This window comes from Aegilops tauschii, chromosome 7 (assembly GCF_002575655.3).
Source record: "Aegilops tauschii subsp. strangulata cultivar AL8/78 chromosome 7, Aet v6.0, whole genome shotgun sequence".
Taxonomy (NCBI): domain Eukaryota; kingdom Viridiplantae; phylum Streptophyta; class Magnoliopsida; order Poales; family Poaceae; genus Aegilops; species Aegilops tauschii.
The window spans coordinates 468,662,820-468,687,459 of NC_053041.3; the positions used below are offsets into that span (position 1 = coordinate 468,662,820).

The 24,640-nt window shown below is 45.0% G+C and overlaps 1 protein-coding gene and 1 long non-coding RNA gene across 2 annotated transcripts; both read right to left on the reverse strand.

Annotated features, from left to right (window-relative positions):
* Positions 1 to 12,331: 12,331 nt before the first annotated feature.
* LOC141027639 (uncharacterized) lies at positions 12,332 to 12,911 on the reverse strand. The gene is made up of 2 exons (XR_012189282.1): positions 12,642 to 12,911; positions 12,332 to 12,554 (listed from the first exon to the last, which is right to left on the reverse strand). It is a non-coding gene; the product is annotated as an uncharacterized lncRNA (long non-coding RNA).
* Positions 12,912 to 13,079: 168 nt separating this feature from the next.
* Positions 13,080 to 19,189, reverse strand: LOC109771013 (serine/threonine-protein phosphatase PP2A-1 catalytic subunit). Its single transcript, XM_020329729.4, has 6 exons — positions 18,636 to 19,189; positions 17,227 to 17,341; positions 14,790 to 14,898; positions 14,612 to 14,689; positions 13,710 to 13,901; positions 13,080 to 13,535 (listed from the first exon to the last, which is right to left on the reverse strand). Exons 1-6 carry the CDS (start codon positions 18,886 to 18,888, stop codon positions 13,362 to 13,364), a joined length of 921 nt encoding a protein of 306 aa, XP_020185318.1. The 5' UTR covers positions 18,889 to 19,189; the 3' UTR covers positions 13,080 to 13,361.
* Positions 19,190 to 24,640: the final 5,451 nt, after the last annotated feature.

Genomic DNA, 24,640 nt, shown 5'->3' on the forward strand with positions numbered 1-24,640 from the left:
TGATGATGATCATGTAACTTCAGATCAAATTACTACCGAACCTCGTAGGTCAACCAGAGTAAGATCCGCACCAGAGTGGTACGGTAATCCTATTCTAGAGGTCATGTTACTTGACCATGATGAACCTACGAACTATGAGGAAGCGATGATGAGCCCAGATTCCGCGAAATGGCTTGAGGCCATGAAATCTGAGATGGGATCCATGTATGAGAACAAAGTATGGACTTTGGTTGACTTGCGCGATGATCGGCAAGCCATCGAGAATAAATGGATCTTCAAGAAGAAGACAGACGCTGACGATAATGTTACTGTCTACAAAGCTCGACTTGTTGCGAAAGGTTTTCGACAAGTTCAAGGAGTTGACTATGATGAGACTTTCTCACCCGTAGCGATGCTTAAAGTCCGTCCGAATCATGTTAGCAATTGCCGCATTTTATGATTATGAAATTTGGCAAATGGATGTAAAGACTACATTCCTGAATGGATTTCTGGAAGAAGAGTTGTATATGATGCAACCTGAAAGTTTTATCGATCCAAAGGATGCTAACAAAGTGTGCAAGCTCCAGCGATCCATCTATGGACTGGTGCAAGCATCTCAGAGTTGGAATAAACGTTTTGATAGTGTGATCAAAGCATATGGTTTTATACAGACTTTTGGAGAAGCATGTATTTACAAGGAAGTGAGTGGGAGCTCTGTAGCATTTCTAATATTATATGTGGATGACATATTGTTGATTGGAAATGATATAGAATTTCTGGATAGCATAAAAGGATACTTGAATAAGAGTTTTTCATTGAAAGACCTCGGTGAAGCTGCTTATATATTGGGCATCAAGATCTATAGAGATAGATCAAGACGCTTAATAGGACTTTCACAAAGCACATACCTTGATAAAGTTTTGGAGAAGTTCAAAATGGATCAAGCAAAGAAAGGGTTCTTGCCTGTGTTACAAGGTGTGAAGTTGAGTCAGACTCAATGCCCGACCACTGCAGAAGATAGAGAGAAAATGAAAGGTGTTCCCTATGCTTCAGCTATAGGCTCTATCATGTATGCAATGATGTGTACCAGACCTGATGTGTGCATTGCTATTAGTTTAGCAGGGAGGTACCAAAGTAATCCAGGAGTGGATCACTGGACAGCGGTCAAGAACATCCTAAAATACCTAAAAAGGACTAAGGATATGTTTCTCATTTATGGAGGTGACAAAGAGCTCGTCATAAATGGTTACGTTGAGGCAAGCTTTGACACTGATCCGGATGACTCTAAGTCACAAACCGGATATGTGTTTATATTGAACGGTGGAGCTGTCAGTTGGTGCAGTTCTAAGCAAAGCGTCGTGGCGGGATCTACGTGCGAAGCGGAGTACATAGCTGCTTCGGAAGCAGCAAATGAAGGAGTCTGGATGAAGGAGTTCATATCCGATCTAGGTGTCATACCTAGTGCATCGGGTCCAATGAAAATCTTTTGTGACAATACTGGTGCAGTTTCCTTGGCAAAGGAATCCAGATTTCACAAGAGAACCAAGCACATCTAGAGACGCTTCAATTCCATCCGCGATCAAGTCAAAGAGGGAAACATAGAGATTTGCAAGATGCATATGGATCTGAATGTTGCAGACCCGTTGACTAAGCCTTTCTCACGAGCAAAACATGATCAGCACCAAGACTCCATGGGTGTTAGAATCATTACAGTGTAATCTAGATTACTGACTCTAGTGCAAGTGGGAGACTGAAGGAAATATGCCCTAGAGGCAATAATAAAGTTGTTATTTATATTTCCTTATACCATGAACAATGTTTATTATTCATGCTAGAATTGTATTAACCGGAAACTTAGTACATGTGTGAATACATAGACAAATAGAGTGTCACTAGTATGCCTCTACTTGACAAGCTCGTTGAATCAAAGATGGTTAAGTTTCCTAACCATAGACATGAGTTGTCATTTGATTAATGGGGTCATATCATTAGAGAATGATGTGATTGACTTGACCCATTCCGTTAGCTTATCACTTGATCGTTTAGTATATTGCTATTGCTTTCTTCATGACTTATACATGTTCCTATGACTATGAGATTATGCAACTCCCGAATACTGGAGGAACACTTTGTGTGCTACCAAACGTCACAACGTAACTGGGTGATTATAAAGGTGCTCTACAGGTGTCTCTGATGGTACTTGTTGAGTTGGCATAGATCAAGATTAGGATTTGTCACTCCGATTGTCGGAGAGGTATCTCTGGGCCCTCTCGGTAATGCACATCACTATAAGCCTTGCAAGCAATGTAACTAATGAGTTAGTTGCGGGATGATGCATTACGGAACGAGTAAAGAGACTTGCCGGTAACGAGATTGAACTAGGTATGAGATACCGATGATCGAATCTCGGGCAAGTAACATACCGATGACAAAGGGAACAACGTATGTTGTTATGCGGTTTGACCGATAAAGATCTTCGTAGAATATGTAGGAACCAATATGAGCATCCAGGTTCCGCTATTGGTTATTGACCAGAGACGTGTCTCGGTCATGTCTACATAGTTCTCGAACCCGTAGGGTCCGCACGCTTAACGTTCGGTGACGATCGGTAATATGAGTTTATGTGTTTTGATGTACCGAAGGTAGTTCGGAGTCCCGTATATGATCACGGACATGACGAGGAGTCTCAAAATGGTCGAGACATAAAGGTCGATATATTGGATGACTATGTTTGGACTTCGGAAGGGTTCCGAGTGAGTTCGGACAAATACTGGAGTACCGGGGGTTACCGGAACCCCCGGGAAGTGTAATGGGCCTCATCGGCCTTGGTGGAGAGAGGAAGGGGCGGCTAGGGCAGGCCGCGCGCCCCCTTCCCCTCTAGTCCGAATTGGACAAGGAAGGGGGGCGGCGCCCCCCTTTTTCCTTCCCCCTCTCTCCTCCTTCCTTCCCTCCTACTCCTACTCTTGGAAGGGTGGAATCCTACTCCCGGTGGGAGTAGGACTCCCCTTGGGGCGCGCCTAGGAGGCCGGCCTCCTCCCCCTCCTCCACTCCTTTATATACGGTGGAGGGGGGCACCCCATAGACACACAAGTTGATTGTTCCAAGCCGTGTGCGGTGTCCCCCTCCACCATATTCCACCTCGGTCATATCGTAGCAGTGCTTAGGCGAAGCCCTACATCGGTACATCATCATCATCGTCATCACGCCGTCGTGCTGACGGAACTCTCCCTCGAAGGTCTACTGGATCATGAGTTCGTGGGATGTCACCGAGCTGAACGTGTGCAGATCGCTGAGGTGCCATACGTTCGGTACTAGGATCGGTCGATCGTGAAGATGTACGACTACATCAACCGCGTTGTCATAACGCTCTCCCCTCTCATTGCTATGCATCACCATGATCTTGCGTATGCTTAGGAAATTTTTTGAAATTACTACGTTCCCCAACAAAAATTCATTATATAATCTCCCGAAGGTTTTGACCACCGTACCATGCAAATATCTCCTGTTTTTGTTTCGAGCTGTTTTTCTGACAGATCTAGATCACCATGACGTCTTCAAGCGCACCCAAGGACAAGTTTTTCGAGAAGGTCATCAACCCCTACCTCGCGGAGGTGCTGCAACACCCTCAAACCATTGAGATGCATGAGGGGGTGCTGCACATCTGCGATGTTGAGGGACCAAGGAGGGCCGGAAGCGTGGAAACAAGACTCGAAGCAATGGAGCAGCAAGTTTTCAAGTGCCAAGGGATGGTGGAACGTGGACTCGGCGCCAACCACATGATGATCACAGAGTTCACCAACAACCACAAGCTGGATGCCAAGAACATTGGGAGGCCATCTTCAAGCTTCACGAGAAAATCGAGCACCTCCAAGCCCAGATCTATGACCTACAAAACCAAAACTATGAGTATGAATATAGATTCAAGAGGATGAGTTTGGCTGCAGATTTGAGGATCCCGGAGACTCAGTCATCTTTCTATGATGGTGAGCCTATGCCTTGGAAGAGGGACGACAAGCCTACATCATCAACAACCCTGTCATCACCACCTCCGAGGAAAGAGAATTGAGTATCGGGTATGGGCACTCCCCTTGGCAACTGCCAAGCTTGGGGGAGATGCCCCGGTATCGTATCACCATCACGCTCCTATCTTTACCGTTTTTCTTAGTTCGATCCTTTTAGTAATATCTTGATCTAGTAGAATAAAGTTTTAGTATGATCTAGTTTTGAGTTTTGCTTTATGATCCTTCTATGTAATCGACCGTGAGCTATATATAATAAAGATTAGTTTTGATTCAAGGGCTTGATTATCTTACTATGATCTTGAAGGAATAAAAAAGGGGGGGAATTAAAGAGATCATATTGATCTTATGGAGAGTAATGACTTCACATATAAAAGAGTATGATGAATAAAAGTTGTTGAGAGTTGACAAACATAGTTTTGGTCATCGTTGCAATTAATAGGAAGTAATAAAGAAAGAGAGGTTTTCACATATAACTATACTATCTTGGACATCTTTTATGATTGTGAGCACTCATTAAAATATGATATGCTAAAAAGTTGATGTTGGACAAGGAAGACAACGTAATGGGTTATGTTTTCTTATATCCGAAATAAAGTATATTGGCATGGATCATCCAACATGTTGAGCTTGCCTTTCCCCCTCATGCTAGCCAAATTCTTTGCACCAAGTAGAGATACTACTTGTGCTTCCAAATATCCTTAAACCCGGTTTTGCCATGAGAGTCCACCATATCTACCTATGGATTGAGTAAGATCCTTCAAGTAAGTTGTCATTGTTGCATGCAATAAAAATTGCTCTCTAAATATGTATGATTTATTACTGTGGAGAAAATAAGCTTTATACGATCGTGTGATGTGGAAGCAATAAAAGCGACGGACTGCATAATAAAGGTCCATATCACAAGTGGCAATATAAAGTGACGTTCTTTTGCATTAAGATTTCGTGCATCCAACCATAAAAGCACATGACAACCTCTGCTTCCCTCTGCGAAGGGTCTATCTTTTACTTTTGTCTTATGCCTTATACAAGAGTCATGGTGATCTTCACCTTTCCTTTTTACATTTTATCCTTTGGCAAGCACATTGTGTTGGAAAGATCCTGATATATATATCCAATTGGATGTAAGTTATCATAAACTATTATTGTTGACATTACCCTTGAGGTAAAGGTTGGGAGGCAAAACTATAAGCCCCTATCTTTCTCTGTGTCCGATTAAAACTCCATACCCATAAGTATTGCGTAAGTGTTAGCAATTGTGAAAGACTAAATGATAGTTGAGTATGTGAACTTGCTGAAAAGCTCTTATATTGACTCTTTCCGATGTTATGATAAATTGCAATTGCTTCAATGACCGAGATCATAATTTGTCAGTTCTGAATGAAGTTTCTGATTCATACTTGACATTGTGAATAGATTGTTACTTTAGCATAAGAAATCACATGACAATATATATATATATATATATATATATATATATATATATATATATATATGTTGCTGTTATAAGAATGATCATGATGCCCTTATGTCCGTATTTTATTTTATCGACACCTCTATCTCTAAACATGTGGACATATTTTTTGTTATCGGTTTCCGCTTGAGGACAATCGAGGTCTAAGCTTGGGGGAGTTGATACGTCCATTTTGCATCATGCTTTTATATCAATATTTATTGCATTATGGGCTGTTATTACACATTATGTCACAATACTTATGCCTATTCTCTCTTATTTTACAAGGTTTACATGAAGAGGGAGAATGCCGACAGCTGGAATTCTGGGCTGGAAAAGGAGCAAATATTAGAGACCTATTCTGCACAACTACAAAAGTCCTGAAACTCCACGGAAGTCAGTTTCAGAATATATAAAAAATATTGGGCGAAGAAAGCACCAGAGGGGGGCCACCCACCATCCACGAGGGTGGGGGCGCGCCCTACCCCCTGGGCGCGCCCCCTGCCTCGTGGGCCCCCTGGTAGGCCTCCGGTGCCCATCTTCTGCTATATGAAGTCGTTCGCCCTGGAAAAAAATCATAAGCAAGCTTTCGGGACGAAGCACAGCCGCCACGAGGCGGAACCTGGCGAAACCAATCTAGGGCTCTGGCGGAGCTGTTCTGCCGGGGAAACATCCCTCCGGGAGGGGGAAATCATCACCATCGTCATCAACATCGATCCTCTCATCGGGAGGGGGTCAATCTCCATCAACATCTTCACCAGCACCATCTCCTCTCAAACCCTAGTTCATCGCTTGTATCCAATCTTTGCCCCCAAAACCTTAGATTGGTACCTGTGGGTTGTTAGTAGTGTTGATTACTCCTTGTAGTTGATGCTAGTTGGTTTATTTGGTGGAAGATCATATGTTCAGATCCTTTATGCATATTAATACCCCTCTAATTATGAACATGAATATGATTTGTGAGTAGTTACGTTTGTTCCTAAGGACATGGGAGAAGTCTTGCTATAAGTAGTCATGTGAATTTGGTATTCGTTCGATATTTTGATGAGATGTATGTTGTCTTTCCTCTAGTGGTGTTATGTGAACGTCGACTACATGACACTTCACCATTGTTTGGGCCTAGAGGAAGGCATTGGGAAGTAATAAGTAGATGATGGGTTGCTAGAGTGACAGAAGCTTAAACCCTAGTTTATGCGTTGCTTCGTAAGGGGCTGATTTGGGTCCATACGTTTCATGATATGGTTAGGTTTACCTTAATACTTCTTTTGTTGTTGCGGATGCTTGCAATAGGGGTTAATCATAAGTGAGATGCTTGTCCAAGGAAGGGCAGTACCCAAGCACCGGTCCACCCACATATCAAATTATCAAAGTAACGAACGCGAATCATATGAGCGTGATGAAAACTAGCTTGATGATAATTCCCTTGTGTCCTCGGGAGCGTTTTCCTTTATATAAGAGTTTGTCCAGGCTTGTCCTTTGCTACAAAAAGGATTGGGCCACCTTGCTGCTGAAAGAGCAATCATGCCCTTACATCATGTTTTGATGTTGATGACAATATACATGTAGGGGACTAACAATGGCTGTCAAGTTAAATCTCAGGTGTTGGTCCCCGGTTCATCAAAGTGTGTGGATCAAGAGCATACGAAGTGGTTTCACTCAAGGATGAAGCATTAAAATGATATTATATTTTGTTTCCTTGAGTATAGGATCCCGCACTATTAAGAGGGGATCGATAGGGTTAGTAAAAGACTTGCTCTTGCCATGATATCTCCTTTACATAACTCATTTGATCTATCACCACTCTCTGGTTTATTCTGCCCCTGGGAGTGCCGGATGTCCGGGCTGCTCCCCGGATGTCCGGGCTTAGCCCTCTTCATATCCAGAAGGTTTCTGGTTCCACGCCGGATGTCCGGGTTTTCCCCGGATGTCCGGGCCTTCCTGATACGCCGGATGTCCGGCCTCTACTACCCGTGGAATAGCTGAGGTTCTGTAACTTTGAAGTGATCGCGCCGGATGTCCGGCCATCTGCCGGATGTCCGGGCCTTCCTGATACGTCGGATGTCCGGGCTTGGCCCCCGGATGTTCGGCCCCTCTGTTTTTTGTTCTGTTTCTGCTTTGTTCCTCACACCTTGCCAGGCCGGATGTCCGGCCCCTAGCCCAGATGTCCGGCCTGCCCATTCACTTACACTACAACGGCCATATTTGTGCTCACACTATATATAGCCCTTCTTCCCCACGGGAGAGGGCTGACCACTCACTTTGAACAAACCCTGGAACACATTTCACTCTCTCTCTCTCTCACTCCTCCACACCAAATCTTAGATCCCCAAGGGATTTGAGAGCATTTGAGAGAAGTTGTCCGATCAAGTGATAGATCCACTCCTTCTCCTTCTTTGCACCAAAGGAATTCGTGATTTGAGCAAGTCTTGAGCTCTTCCCCATCGTTCTTGTTACTCTTGGAGGTTGGAGACTCCTAGGCGGTAGGAGTCTTTCGGAGAGGAATCGACCTTTGTGATTACCCCCGGAAAAGTTTGTGAGGGTTTGGAGACCACCCCAAGGTCTACCACCAGTGGTTGAGAAACGCCTCCGTGGTGTTGTCTCAAAGGGAGAATAGGGTGAGCCTTCGTGGCGTTGGTGTGCCTTCGTGGTAGCATCCACCTCTCTAACGGTGACGTAGCTTCCCTCCAAGGAAGTGAACATCGGCATACATCCTCGTCTCCCGGAGTTGCGGTTATTCCTAACCCTAACTCTCTACTTGTGGTTACTTATCTTGCTTAGCACTTAGTACTACACTTGCAATTGTTAGGCTCACCTTCATATTCCGCATTATTGCCTAAAATTGCTAAGTAATAATTAAAATTTGTAATTGTACCTATTCACCCCCCCCCTCTAGGTCCATCTCGATCCTTTCAGCTGCACCTTATTTACTTTTATTACTTGTTACCCATTACAAATTACCTTATCACAAAACTATCTGTTACCGATAATTTCAGTGCTTGCAGAGAAAACCTTACTGAAAACCGCTTGTCATTTCCTTCTGCTCCTCATTGGGTTTGACACTCTTACTTATCGAAAGGACTACGATAGATCCCCTATACTTGTGGGTCATCAGCCTGCTCTGGGACGCCGGTGCAGCCATCTTCAACACTCGAGGGAGACGCGACCTCTGCCCATGTGCCCAGCCCTACTCGAAGCACGCCTGATGAGCCATGTACGCCGGTCTTCACTCCGCGCCAGCAGCTGCTGGATTGCAGCCAGCCCGCTGGTGCAATGGAGGAGGTGACCCCTGCGGCTGAGATGGACCAGTGCTCCCTCGGCTCACCTCTGTTCGTGCCGGTGGTGCCACCAATCCTGCCGGCTCCAGAACCCACTCCACCCAGGATGCCCGCCAAGAGGAGGAAGACGCTAGCAGGGGTGACTAGCTTCGACCTGAGCCGCCGGAGCCCGCGTATTCGCACCAAGAACAGGGCAATGCACATTGCCCAGCTTGCGGAGAGATTACTTTGTCAGGGGATGGGCGTCGTAGGTGAAGGTGAGGAGGTCACACAGGAAGCTGTCGGCCGTTTCGTGGCCATGTTCAATGGGCGGCTCCCAGACTTGGCCATCGCTGGGTTGCGTGCTCTCTTCAGGCTGGATTGTGATCTCGCAACGGCTGTGGAGGAAGCTCTGCTTCAGCATGGCGGAGAGGGAGGCGCCGAGATGACAGTTGCGGCAAGCGACGTCGTCGCTGCCTGACCTGACTAGGCCTATCTGCTACTAATGTTGCTAGTTTCCAATGTTAGTCAATTTCCAACATGTACTAGGTTGCCTGTCTGTAGCTGCTGTTGTTAGCTGCTACCCTGATGTGCCTTGGCAAGGCTTGGTAAACTTTGGCTGGAGCTGCTCTAGTTATGTGAAGTTAATTAGTTTCCCTAATGTCTAGTCTCAATCTCAGTGTTCTTAACTGGAATGTACGTGGGTTGAATTGTCCCAATAGAAGAGTTGCTGTCAACACCACTATTGCTACTTCTGCGTGTCAACTCGCCTGATTACAAGAATATAAGCTCGAAAATGTCGATGCTTCCACTGCTGCTTTCCTTGGTGGTTACAGATTGAAGGGCTTTGCCCAGCGCCCTGCTTTGGGCACGCGCGGAGGGATTCTGATGCTGTGGGATGATGAGCATGTCTGCGTCGAAAATGTGCACTACGGTGACTACACCCTCTCGGCTAGGATCACAATTATTGCCACTAATACTTCCTTCAAGCTAACCACTGTCTATGGTCCAACTAGAGACAATCTGAAAGATGTTTTTTTTCAAGAGATGAAGGATGCAAAGCCGCACTTGGGGGAAAGGTGGCTCATCACATGTGACTTCAACCAGATTGATCGGGCTAGAGACAAGAACCGCTCCAATGCTAACCGTAGCCGCATCACGCGTTTCTGGAATGCTCTCAATTTCTGCGAGCTAAAAGAAATCCACCTGCAGAATAGAAGGTTTACTTGAAGCAACGAACAGAACAACCCGACCATGTCCAAGCTTGATGGTTTCTTTTGCAATGAGGATTGGGATATCACGTTTGATAAGCACATCCTCCATGCCTTATCCTCTTCTCTCTCCGACCATTTCCCCCTTCTCCTGGCAAATGATGACGGGCCTCGGCGACCTCGGACTTTCTGCTTCGAGAACTTTTGGACCAATATGCCAGGCTTTTCCCAGGTTGTCCATGATGCTTGGAATGAGCCCTCTCCGCACCATGATCCTTACTGAAGGTTGTTCCAGAAACTGAAATGGACTGGTCAAAAGCTTCGTTCTTGGAGTAAAACCCTCTTCTCCAATGCCAAGATTCAGCTACATATGGCCTTGGAGATCATCCTTCGCCTCGATGAGGCACAGGACGTGCGGATGCTTAGCCCCGAAGAAGCGGATATCCGGAAAAGGCTAAAGAAAAGAGTGGTGGGCCTTGCGGTCATGGAAAGAGCCAGAAAGAGACAAAGCTCCAGAATCACCAACATCAAAGAGGGAGATGCGAATACAAAAACTTTTCACCTTAGGGTAAATGGTCGGCGGAGGAAAAATCTTATACACCGCCTCAAGCAAGGCAATGGCTGGGTGACGGATCATGATCACAAAAAAAATATCATCCACTCTCCTTTCACGGAGGTTATGAAAAGGGGTACCCTGCGTACAAAGACCATCAATTGGGCTGCCATCCCCCGTGCTGACCATGACCTCACAGCGCTTGGTGATGCTATTACGGAGGATGAAGTCAAGGCTGCGGTCTTCGCCCTTCCTAGTGACAAAGCCCCGGGGTCGGATGGATTCACTGAAAAAATCTTCAAGACCTGCTAGGACATTATCAAGGAAGATATCATGCTTGTGATCAATAACTTCTCCACCCTCCAGGCCCGAAGCTTGCACTGGCTCAACTCTGCGAATATTGCTCTTGTTCCTAAGAAGGATGGTGCGGAAGAGATCTCGGACTTTAGACCAATTAGCCTGATCCATCCTGTGGCAAAGCTCATTGCCAAGATCCTTGCCTCCAGGCTGGCCCCCACATGAATGACATCGTATCCATTGCACAGAGTGCGTTCATCAAGAGAAGAAGCATACATGACAATTTCCTATACGTGTGGAATTTGGCCAGAAAATTTTATCGCACAAAAATCCCATGCTTCTCCTCAAGCTTGACATCAAGAAGGCTTTTGACTCTGTGAGGTGGGATTACCTATTGGCGATGCTGAGTCATCATGGCTTCCCTGCACGTTTCCGCGACTAGGTCTCGGCGCTTCTCTCTTCGGCGTCATCGCGAGTCTTGCTCAATGGTATTGCTGGAGATCCTATCAAGCATGGTCAGGGCTCCAAGTTTTTTTCATGTCTGCTTTGAGGGGATTTTTTCTTTAGAAGGATCCGATCTATCATAAAAGTTCACCACATGTAGAGAGCACCATCAAACATTATTATAAAGAAATTACATCAAGGTCTCTAGACTACTAAACGATCTTTATTGTTTAGAACAAGCCGTCAACGTGTCGGAGTCGGCTTTTTTTTAACAAGGCAAAAGACTTGCCATTTCATTGATTAAGAAGAAAAGAATTGTCCCGTTAATTGGCGGAAAACTTTGCTAAAACCGATACAACTCAACCCATATGACATGGGAACCACCGGCCAACCTGGCCACCGACATGGAACCTGGCCATTGTCGGAGTCAGCTTGACCTTGTTGATGATAGCGGAAAAGTTTTCGTGCACATGACTAGCCGCAGTCGTCATTGAACCCTTGAATCGGTTCATGTGCTAATGTGTTTCGTGGCTGCCTTTTTTTTATTGCAAAAAATGCGTCGAATCATATGCTAATAGAATATTATGTGCAATGATTCTACCGGGCGCAATGACGTTTTGGATTTTGTTACCACCAAAGAAAACTACTTAAGTGCATAACTTCAATTCTAAAGCTACTAGCCACACATAAGGTACGGTGGGCAATTGGTAGAATAAACTTGAGTCAATAGGTGATAATTTTTTATATAGTTTTATATACCGCACTACAGAGAATTATAGGTCTTGGATCCTTGATCTTCTCTGGGGTTTTCTTTTTTGCTTTGTGGATTGTGACGATAGTAGTGTTGTTCCATCCCAACGTTATTTGACCAATTGACCGCCGTTTAAGGCATCCTTGATTTTTAGGATACTCGCAACACGGGAATAAGAAAACATATCATCTTTACAAGATTAGCATGTGTGTTTATTGTGCGTAGGGAGAACGTAGGATTCTTCGCATTATGTTGAAGTGGATGAAAAAAGGATATGAAAACTAATGCAAATGAATTCCAAGAAAAAAACTATATTTGATAATAATCATACTAACCAGACAACCCACCTAGAAAAAAATCCTAAGGATTAGAATCCTAAAAAATTCCTTTCAAAATCCTTTGAATCAAAGGGGCACTTAGAACATTTACATCACCTTCTCACCAACACTTTTTGTAGAATAATGCCCCAGTCTCTTCAAATCTCCCATTACATCAAGGGCATCTTTTACTTCTTCTCTCGAGTATTCACAAAGAAATGCATTCATCTGTGTGTCTACCTTTGTATCAGCACATTTGAGAATGTCTTGTACTCCCTTCGTAAAGAAATATAAAAAGTTTAGATCACTACTTTGATGATCTAAATGCTCTTATATTATTTTACTGAGGGAGTACTATTTTACCTTGGCTAAAAGACCATAGTAGGGACTTAAAAGGAGTCGTGAATGGCGCACTTCAATCGGCCTTCATCATCCACCCAACTCCTGCATCGTTGTGCAGCCTTTTAATGGTGTTTCTCCGTTTTCTTTCGGAGGCAAACTTGTGGAGATAGCCTGCATTTATTTCCCCTCCTTCAAAACAAAGGGCTCTCCAAAAGGACTCACAGACGTTCCAGTTTTTCTTTGACGGGCAATGCATCTTACTGTAGGTGCTGGCATGGTGATCTCAGCGAACTGTTATAAAGAGAACAAAACAGGAAATTACGCACAAGCATTGGAAAAACCCATACACAATTCACACAAACCAAGCAACTTTGTCGCTTGAGGCAGAGCCCCCAAAGGCCATACCAGACAACACAACATCCCTGAAATAAGGGAGTTCTTCTGAAGAAGAGCATGAAATATGTTACGAGACGATTCTATTGCAGCTTCCCTTCTCTGTCTCGGAAATAATACAAAATGGAGATACAAAAAAAATACCAATGCAATGTACTTTTAACATGTCCTATGAGGTCCTGAGAAGCGGCAACCAAAATCTCCAAACAAAAGAATGAGAGGGGGGTACACAACTCAGCTCAAGGAATCCCATTTTCTAAGGACAGAGATCTACAGATCCAGCCAGGCAGTGCTGCGGATGAGAGGAGCACCAGCAGCACAAGAGTTAAAAAAAAGTCAACTCCACGATTACAAAAAGTAGTCGGGGGTCTTGCGCGTTGTGTCTGGCTCGATTTGCCGCGGCGCTGGATCGAATTGGAGGAAGTTCTGATCCATGTTCTCCCCAATTTCGAGAATCGCAGCCATGTTACCACACCGGTAACAGTAGTTTGGCGCACTGAAAACTGTGACAACATTCTTCTCCTGCACAGTGATCGATATAAAGGCAAATCAATTATTCAAGTTTCCAGCAAGGATGTTGTCCAGTCTGATGCTCAAATGTCAGAGATGAGGGGAAATTCTATGTGCACGTTCATGTGTCAAGGAATTGTGTGAAAATGATTAGGACAGAAGGAATCTAACACACTGGAAACCAACCTGTGCCCAATTGAACCCTTCCATCACAAGTTGATGGGCCCTTGAAATAAGGCTAAGACCATTTGTATGGTTAAATTGTTGTGCTATATCTTGTCCAAATGTGTAGCCTGCTCCTCTTGGTGAAATTCCCCACCCGCATCGGTCATCCGGATCAGACCACAAAAGATCACACATAGGTCCTTCATGCGGGACCTACAGCCATTTTAGAGAACAGACAAAAAAATTAGTCAAGAGTATGACCTAAACACAGAATACAGCCCACATATTCTGCACAAGACAAAATTTCTTGAACCCAAAGGTGCAATGAGGTCAAGTTCATGCAATATTATCAACAATCTATACCAAGTACCAACCATATTGCATATTTTAATCTGGAAGCCATTTTCCCACTAAAACTGAACTAGCGAGTAAAATGCATGCAGGACTGGGGAACTGTGCAAACCACATAACTGCAACCAGTTAGAACACTTAGTCAACCTGGTCTTGGCAGAACATACAATTATACATCACGAAAGAACAATTCACTATATCACTATAACTTCTTAGACGAATGATCCTATATAGTAAACCTCTGCTCGGGGATACTTGCTGTACATTGACGAGAAATTTACCATATCAGATTAATGCTTCTGAAGAATGCCAGGTGTGCCAATGCACATATGCAAGATAAATGAAATTCAATGGCAAAAAAGGGAGGCTGCACATGACTTCCTTTGCTCAAGCCCAAGGATCGACTTTGGCCTTCTAAATAAAGATTCAGAATCTACACATTGTTCTGTTCTAGAGCTACATTGACCCTCTAAAAAATGTTTGCCTTGTCTATGGAGTAGTTCAAATGAACAGACTTCATGCATAAAATGATCCAGATTAGGCACCAGCTCAAACAGTAAAATGCAGTGTACCTCTTGTATGCGATCAAGAGAACGAATATTGTCCAATGTATCTAATGATGGAGAGAGACCACCATGGAGGCAAAACACCTACAAAACAGAAATTTCTTCTTTAACCAGGCGTACATGGGAATGAATTTTATGTCCATATTAACAGAGCAAACCAGCAAATTTGGTGAAAAAAACAAACCTGGTTTTCTATAAGAGCTGTGAGAGGCAAATAATCAAACAAATCTGTGAAGTACTTCCAGACATTTGCATTTCCGTACTTCCGTAAGCATTCATCATAGAAGCCATACCTGTAGCCAAGAACTCTGTCAGGAACACCTTCGAACACTATGGTAGGCTTGCATTTCAGAAAGTAGCACAATGCACAACCCAGGCTAAAAGTTCAGATCATGATACAACTGTTATGAAGATAAAATTTATTCTTGGAATGACCATTTTCAGAGTTGTCTCTTCTCTGCACGGAGTAAATCAGCATCAGGTTATGACTTATGTCACCTACTTCAATATACCAGAGCGAACACAAACCCTATAATACATTAACTGCTAACATCTGAACTCCACATGGACCATTTACCACTGAATGAGATGAGAGATCTGGGAGTCGGCTAGCCGCCCTCCTCACAACTGATTTATTTGTCTGTGACGGGTTTACTGGCAGATAGTCATGGATATGAACTTCAGGTGCGCCTAAATATGTCCATCTCGTCCATCCAAATATCATGTGAGAGTTAACAAGTGTAAACCCGAAATATTGGTTCTACTGGATACTTCCATGACTTATTTTATTCAAATATAAGAATATAACAGATCGGATAGAAGATGAAAGATTTATATTGTTCCAAAGGAAAGGAATGTAAAAGATTTTTACGAATTTTCCTAGTACTTTGTTCATTTTACTGTTCACCGAGATCAGAGGAGCTCGAGTGCAGAAATGGACATTCAGGGAATGCATCTTTATTTAGTTATATACTCGTATAACTACCAGGCTACTGTGTAGCTATGTGCACTTCTTTTTTACCTTGGGATGTGATTGTTGGCAGGAACCTTATTACAGTTGGAATGCCAAAAAAAAAAAGGAACCTTATTACAGCCACGCCATAGAGACAAGTGGGTATAATTGAAACAAATATGCATGTCAAATTTTGATATGGATAATTGATCATTTGATGGATAAGCAATATATTCAGATGGACTAATATATTTCAAACAATAGTATGGTGCACAAAATATAGGATAAAAACTGTGAAGCATCTCAGTCAAAATTGTTGCACTGGGTCAAAGCATGTCACGATTTAAAACTATAAAGCCTGAAGACCATTTCACAATGTCAAAAAAATAATGCTAGATAGCCACCACTATTTGATTCTAAAAGCGAAAGCGGAGTTACATATATGATATACAGAGGGGGCAAGCCAAGCAGCCTTAGCACAATATGGTACAGTATAAAGTTACTGCCAAAAACTACGGTTCTACATGCATTGTTGTCCAGTCATGCCGTAGCGATATGATGACTAATTAAAAAATTATCAACCTTGGGGTAAAGAGTTTACACTGCTTATGATTACTTCCACATTTTTCATGTGTGTAGCAAATGAGATCTTTTTTTCTGTTCCTACAAATTTATAAGCTGTTTTTTTCACCTTCATGTTGAAGTCCAAGGGGATAAAATAAAATTACATTCTGATGTGATCTCCGATCAAGAGCAGCTAGGGGTGAGAGAAGAATTGGAAGGCCAAATTCCAAATCATAATTGATGGTTTACACCATTTCGGATGGTCAAATCACAATAACCTTCAGGCTTTCTCCCATGCACTTCCGAAGCTTAGAGGTTGGCCAGTGCAGAAAGTCAGGAGCCTGGGTCAAATGCACAATTGTACCTTGGTTCGTACATTTGACTGAAACCATTACACACTGATCCATCGGCTGCACCTCCTCAAGTCATGATATCCCAAACTCTGTCCTACTTCACATCGCAAATTCATGATGCTGCAAATAATCTACAGTGGGTCCATCAGATGTGTCTTGCAGCAATACCAATCCATAGTGATCCCAACCCACCCACTGTAGCTACCCCTAGTCAAAACAATACCACAAACACCTAGCCTCCAACACATTAGAGATTCATCATATCACGAAGAAGATTGTGTTGTGCGGCAATCCCACATAATAACAGAAGCGAGGTCCGACAGATTTGTTTCCACACTTAATGTTTCCTAATTTAATGTCTATGGTCTCATTGATTAAATTAACATATGGCTCGATGCGTGAACAGACTGTTTGCCGATAATATTCAAGTATCATGTTATAGGTTTAGATCTTGGACAAGAATCTTAAATAAGTAGCAAGAAACTTAAAAGTAAAGAAGGCGAAAGTCACAAACCAGGAGACACCAAAGTAACATATGTACTAATCTTCTGACAGCGAAAACCTCTCAGTGCCTTTTCTACAACAAAGCATACTCGTGTCTGGAGATAATCCATTTCCAACTCAGCCATTCGAACAGATTTACGGAATAATGCCAATATGCTTTGCAGTAATTACAATTCAGAAGTACTATGCTGAAGCTAGCAATTGGCAACTGCTGTAAGATTTTTCAGAATCGAGAAAAAGGAACTCACACTTGAGTGATTTGTCGGCTCTCGTGATTTCCTCTCAAGATTGTGATTCTGTCTCTATAACGAACTTTGAGAGCCACTAATAATGAAACAGTCTCCACTGAATAGTAGCCACGGTCTGCAGCAAATGTTCATAAAAATCAATGCAGTTATAACACAGAACCAAATGAACACGATCCAAAGAAAAATAAATTAATCAAATTATAGATAGAAAGGAAAGAACCCGTCAACTTAACTTAAATAATAGCATTTCTACCGAATGTCTACGAAACGATTATTCCTATTAAAGATACTCATTGAGTGGTGTATTATTTGTCTGATTCATAGGTGTGCTGTATAAATACACCGGAAGCATGTGCTGTAGACACCATGGTTTTCAAAAGTAAGGGGTGCAACCACCACAAATAATTACAAGTGCTTACAAATAAGGCAGTACGCTAGCGCCCTAGAAATCCTGCAAACAGAGCAAACAGCACATAACAAGACAAAAACAAAAAGACTGAGAGGTGGGTATACAATACCCACGTCCCACGTGGCTTAAAAGCCCATCATCTAATAGCCCCATCTACTCCTGTGACCTAATTGCCACAACCACTCCCTTCTCCCTCACCGCAGCAGTGGAGCCACCCCGCTCCTCCCCTTCCTCACATCAACAGACACCATCACACAACCCTACCTTCTGCCTCGCAAGCCCTCTCTTCTCCCTCGCCACAGCAGCACGGGGATGTAGTTTACCCGCCCAGGATCAGCGACAAGTGGGCAGCGGCAGAACATTCTCTGTGGGCCCCATATGATAGATGGCTAAGGCGAGCGGAACAGCTTACCATCTAAGGGCAACGAAGCGACACCTTAGTCGACGAATGGCTGTCATTCTTACAACGTAATCAGGCTTGAGATCAGTTCTGAGAATGCTTGTCATGCAGGGAAAAGCATACGCGAATAACGACAAAAAAATCCCTGTTTGTCGCTCTACCGGGCAGCCTTTTGCCTTGATAAATGAGGCAACAAAAGTCCAAAACCATCACCCCAATTCTCTAAATGCGCCGTTACTATAAGGAACACTTCAAGGATATCCATTCATGCCCATGAGAATCACTTCATACTCTCAATAAATTTTGATTCGGTTGACATATCTAATCCAAAACAGCATCCACCTATTTGATCAACCGAACAGGGCCTAAAACGTTGACACAATTCATTCTAGCAATCCATGGAACAACAGCAAGAAAAAATTTAAAAAAATGATTAGCATAAACAATTTATTGGCAACCCCGCCAGCACAAACCTCCCAATATGCACAGACCATAAGGGGAGGATCTATCGAATTCGTAACCTCTCCATTAATCAGAATCAGATCGAACGACCTGACCGAATCCTTTGCGCGGATAAGGCCGGGGGCGGCGGGGACCTACCGACGTAGTCGCCCATGAAAAGGTAGTTTGTGTCGGGGGTGTCGCCCCCGATGCGGAAGAGCTCGATGAGGTCGTAGAACTGGCCGTGGATGTCGCCGCAGACGGTGACGGGGCAGCGCACGGGCTGCACGTTCCACTCCTCCATGAGGATCGCCTTGGCCTGCTCGCAGAGGGCCTTGACCTCGGCGTCCGGCAGGAACTTGCAGTCCCGCAGCTGCGAGATCTGCCGGTCCAGATCCGAGTGCGACGGCATCGTCGCTGCGCGCCGCTTCCCCTGGCACGCCTACGCCGCCGTGGGGCTAGGTTCCCGCCGGGAGCAGGGGGGCGGGGCCGCTGGGCTGTCGACGGGATCGGGGGAGGCGGGGACGGAGGAGGGGGAGGAGGAGGAGGAGGGCGTGTTCATGCCTCCATTTTTTTCCGCGTGTTTGCTATTGCAGGGAGGGTGGGGGGGATTTTTTTGCTCCCTGGCTTGGCTGGCTGGCTGGCTGGCTGGCTGTGTGTTGGTATTTGTTTTGGTTTTGGCTTGGGTCGGGTGATTTGGTCCTCCTGAGAATGATTTTTATGAGGTGTTTATGGGAGGAAAGCTCCCGGACGCGTACTTTCCAGGTGTAGAGGGATCAGAGAAAGGCAGGATGTTCCGTGGAGGGGATGCATGTGGCTCTCTCTCGTGTGTATGTGTGTGTGCTGTGTGGCTGGCTTGGTCGTGTGCCTATCTGTAACGCAATTTAGCCTGGTTGTGGTTGGCTTGGCTCCTCTGGCTATGTTAGAAAAATGACTGTATTTTAAGCAGGTTTGTGTAGCAGTTGCGGTGCTTTTAGTTTAGTTGTTATTTTGTGCACGTGCAATGGTGAGCATGGTGTGTGAATTGTGTGTGCTTTTAGCCTCGGCGGATACAAGTTGTGGTACATGATCAAACGCACGACACGTGCCGGCTATGAGCTTTTGTTGTGACCCGTAGGCATATGAGGTACTTGCAACTGAGACAAGAAAAATGCCTCAACTGAGACACCTGAGATAATTCAAGGGATCAAACACGGGAGGACTGCATGGCCACTGGCACGGCTAACCACCGAGCCACGTGCTCGTTTTCATGTGTGAATTGCGTTTACTCGATATATTTTTAGTGGGAGTAGTAACTGAAAATACCTCAATTGCGTTTACCTGACAAAAGGGATATCAAATCATATTCCTTTTAGTGGGAGTAGTAACTAATTTTTGAGGTAACAAGTCTTAATTGCATTTAGAAGACTGAGACTTTCAACATATAACCACATATACAAAATAATCAGTCTTACTTTTTCATGATGGTATGGGTGGGTACAACCTCCTCGTGCCCAAAATCATACTCATATAAATTTTTCTATACCCACTCACTTTAATATGTATGGACGTAAGAGCACCCATGCTTAAACCCATCTGGTATTTTCTGTGCATGATGGGTAGCTAATGGGTACAATATATAACCCTCGCGTGATGGCGGGCGAGTAGTTTGGCGCCAGCACGGCTTCCTCCTACACGTAACCCCCTGGCGTTGGCAAGGGAGTACACGCAACAAACTGCTATAACTTGGAGGTTTGGGAGGTAGCGGTGCGAACTAGTGAACGTCTGTTCGTGTTGCTAGTCTTAATTCAGGCAAATGGGTATACCAAAGAGCGACCAACAACGATGTCCGATGACGGCCAAGGAAGGGAAGGTCTCATGAATACAACCACCAGTCTCACCTATTCCATAACTTTAAACCCCCTACCTCGAGTAGCAACTAAAAGACTCAATTGCAAAAATAACCCTCTTTATCCCCCTCAAGAATCTTGGCACAAACACTTGTCTTCAACTACCTATGGCCTTCCTCACAACTCGAAAGATGAGAATGTTGGAGCTAATAGCACACTCCTACCACCACAACCAATGCCCGATACAATATTAAATATCCAAATTTTCCAACCAATACTTTTGCCCTTTGTTGGAAATCACATGAAACCGGCCAATAGATACTTACCTAGCAAACCACTTCCAACTCAATAACATGACTTGTGCCAATACCTGCAAGAACAAATGCCGCAAAAATAATATCAAGATGGACAGTGAATACATCAATCTCTGCGAGTTTATTTTTCCAACACTAAAGAAGGGGTCATGTCTTGGATGCAAAAGTGTGAACATTACTTTTTCGGTGTACCAAGTTATAGATTGGTACGAGGTAGAACTTTCGACTTGCACCTCAATGGTGAAGTTCAAAATCGATGGAGGGAAGACCTATCTTTGCTTTCGCAACAGAAGGCTAAAGCTTCACCCCCCGCGAGCTGAAACGTCGGTGACACCCTAATCACAGGGATCAAAGCCACCCTATCCTCCTATGATAATGATGATGATTAATTTTGGCTAGCATTGCATTACTCTCTATTTTCTCCCCATTGTTCATATACTATGGAGGCGAACTGCGTGAACACTCATCTGTCCGTCGCCTCCACATCGCTAAGAGCAACAACGCCTCTCTCTCTCTCTCCCGTGACCCGTCATGGCACGAATCTCCCGACAGTTCAGCTCCTTCATGGATGCATCGACGGGGTTGTCTCCCACCACTATCATATCATCGACCCCTCAGTATTTGCCTCTGCATCATCCACAAGTTACACCGACACACTCATCTCGGAGAACCTCTCAATGATTCAGGTCTTCTCTACTTCCCCATAATTTCTTACAATAAAAGGTGGCGGCACTGGTTTTTATTAGCTTGTCGTAGAGTTTGGTTAGGATGATTTAGCTTCACGCCACAAATACGGTGGCCAGGGACACCTACCTTTGCTCCTCCTTGCCTTGGTCCTACATCATCGTTGATTCAAGTGGACAAGGTCTGTTAGTTTTTGGAGATTTTCCTTTTAGTTTGGAACTATTGCCCCTTTTGATTTATGAAGTTTGCCTGGGTATTTTAAATTTTGGCGCTTGAAAGGGGCCCGGTGGCTTTCATAATTTTCTTGCAATTGTTTGCAGGCTATCTTGTCGATAAATTTACATTACTATAGAATTCTACCTTTTTGTTGTTGTTGCTTTCTGAGTACACTATGCAAAACTCAGCAACACTTTTTCCTTATTGCATCTCAAAGCGTAGTCGGAGAGTACTAATGTCACCGAGTCAGATAGGATTTTTTTAAATATAGGTATGCACTTGTGAGTACTTGATTTCGTCACGTGCGGGGACCTAGAGGAAATATTGCTTGACAAGATAATGTATTCTTGAAATTCAAATTAATTTGGTTTCCTTCATTCATGAAATACCTGCTTTAATTTGTGTCACATTTCATTAATCACTTCCTCGGTCATACTTTATTTCCCCAATTGTTTAATTAATCATTTCCTCGGGCATACTTTATTAAAGTTCTCCATTGTGATTTGAAACAGTTGTTTCTAATTTTATCGCATTTGATTGCAAAATCCATGTCGGGGACAATTATTACAACATTGATTTCAAGGTAACAAGAAGTGTTACCCTTTGAAAGCTTGGTTGGAATGTCGTCCAATGACTACATCACATGTTAATACAAGTTTCAATTTGGATGTTGTACCATGTGATCCCGCAACGCTGGTTTCCCAAGATATTTGTATGATATCCTAAATAATGTTGTTAAACATCTTTGTCAATTATCCCCTGAATATAGTTGTGTGGCTTATATGAATCTGTACTGTTGAGGATATTACCACTGGGCATAAACCGGTCAGGAGAGGCCGGGTTAACCCCATAAGTAGTTCATGTGTATCTGAAGTCCATGAAGACAGACGGTGACGCTTTATGAAGGCCTAGGGCCCAAAGCCGGTTTAAGGCCTGTAGACATAAACCGGCATTGATATGTAAACTTGTGTTGTAAGATAGAAGTAGCAGAGACCGAGCCGGACACGATTATGAGCCGGCCTCGGGATTCTGTAAACCGACGGGCGTCAACCCATGTATATAAGGGGACGACCCGGCGGCGGGTCAAGGACAACAGACAACAACTCGAGACTCAGGCAAAGCGTATTCGCTCCCTGGTCATCGAAACCCCAGCAATTCCATCACAACTAGACGTAGGCTTTTACCTTCATCGTAAGGGGCCGAACTAGTATAAAACTCTCTTGCGTCCCTTGTCCGCTTTAACCCCTTTAAGTTAACCCGTAGCGATGGCTCCACGACTAAGTCCTTTCTCCAGGACATCTGCCGTGACAAAACGACGACAGTTGGCGCCCACCGTGGGGCTATCGCACGATGGTTTCAAGTTCTTGGAGGGCAACTTCGAAGGACTCAAGGGTTACGCTGTGGGCCGGATGACCAAGAGTCGTCGCGGCAAGCTCTACATCGACGATGCAGGCTGGGGCCCCGAGGCCGGCTCAATCGAGTACGGGTACCGGGTCTCCTTTGGTGGCATACGTGTTTTTATTGGCAAGATCAGCGAACCGGGCCCTGAGCCGGACATCTGCACCGACCTCGTCGAAACGGCTCAACGTGCGAGATCTGCCCGGGTCAAGCCTGTCGTGCCTTCGTGGGAGTTATCCATGGAGGGGAATATGAGGATAGATCGGAATCTGGTGGTGAGACCGTTGTTTATTCCGGCAACAAGTCATCGACCGGAGAGACCGAGTCGTTATATCAGTTACAAGATGGCCGGATTGGGGGCTGTTCCGATGGCACAGTATTTCGGACCCCTTTGATCTGCCAAACCGGGTTGCGATCTTCATGGCCGGTACGCAACCGGCGCTCCACTCTTCGACCGCAGCGGCGATGATTTCCGGATCGACAGCGGCAACAGCGGCCGGGGCAGGAGGCCCTGTGCGACCGCCAGCTCAGGTTCTATCTGCTTTGTTTGACGCGTTGGCAACGCTGATGGCGGAGGTTAACCCGGCGGATCAAGATGCACACAATGCGGAAATCGCGAAAGTGAAAGATCAGATCACCCAGGCCAAAGCCGACTTAGCAGCTGAGGGTACCAGGATGGCCGCGGAGCGGGCCGCTTTGGATGCACAAACTTACCGGATTATGCTGGATCAGAGTGCGTCGAACGAAGTCCTGAAGAGGAGGTACCGGTCTCGCCTGCCGCCGGTTTATGACGCTAGAAATCTCTTTAACACCCCAGGAGCAGGGACCAGTAATCCGCCGGTGGTAAACCGGGCGGAGGCACCTGGAGCAGGGGCGCCGGTTCAGCCACGTTTGGTGGATCCGCCTCGTCAGAACAACATTGTAACACCGCATGTCCCCACGCCACCGGGTCATTACTCTAACCCGATGGACAACATTGTCGCTGCCGCTTCACGGCTGGCGGCCATCCCGATCGAAGGCGATTCTCCGGCGGCGGTCGAGACGCGTCGGGTTAAGGAGCTTCTTCAGACAGCCTTGGTTCAACAGGAGGCTTATTCATATAGTCGCGGCCGAATTCATTCCACTCCCCGTCCAAGCCGGAGTTACAGCAGGCGTATGGATGAACCGACAGTGTCAAGCAATGCGCGGAACCGTGATCCGCCCCGTGGCAATAACCCGGCGGGTGGTGCTGGTGATGCTCAGGAGGTGGTGGACCGGGCTCGGGCACGCAGAGAGGCCGAGTTAGCGGTGCAGCATGAAGCCCGTCAGCTTACTCCGGTTCGTCCAACCACATCAGTGGAACCAGGAGTTACCTCTAGTTCTTTGGGAGTGACGTGTCTCGTCCCGGCGTTGCGCAATGTGCGCCTGCCCAAGGATTTCAAGGCCCCGCGCAAGGTGCCGAATTACACCGCCGATTTATCCCCTGAAACATGGGTCAAAAGCTATGAGATGGCCATGGAGATGCTGGATGTGGATGATGCGGCATGCGCGAAATACTTCACCATGATTCTAGAAGGGACGGCCCGCACTTGGCTAAAGAGCTTACCGGCTAATTCTATCAGGTCATGGGCCGAGTTGAGAGCCCGGTTTATTCAGAATTTCAAGGATACATGCAAGCAGCCCATGTCAATTGTGGACTTAGCTGCCTGTGTCCAGGAGGAAGGAGAGTCAACAACCCATTGGG

Coding starts and splice junctions, on each gene's coding strand:
- LOC109771013 (XM_020329729.4), bottom strand. CDS start 18,888: ATGCCGTCGCACTCGGATCTGGACCGGCAGATCTCGCAGCTGCGGGAC. Junction 14,899..17,226: donor AGCCGACAAATCACTCAAGT/GTGAGTTCCTTT, acceptor TCTTGGCTACAG/GTATGGCTTCTATGATGAAT. Junction 13,536..13,709: donor AAGGGTTCAATTGGGCACAG/GTTGGTTTCCAG, acceptor ATCACTGTGCAG/GAGAAGAATGTTGTCACAGT.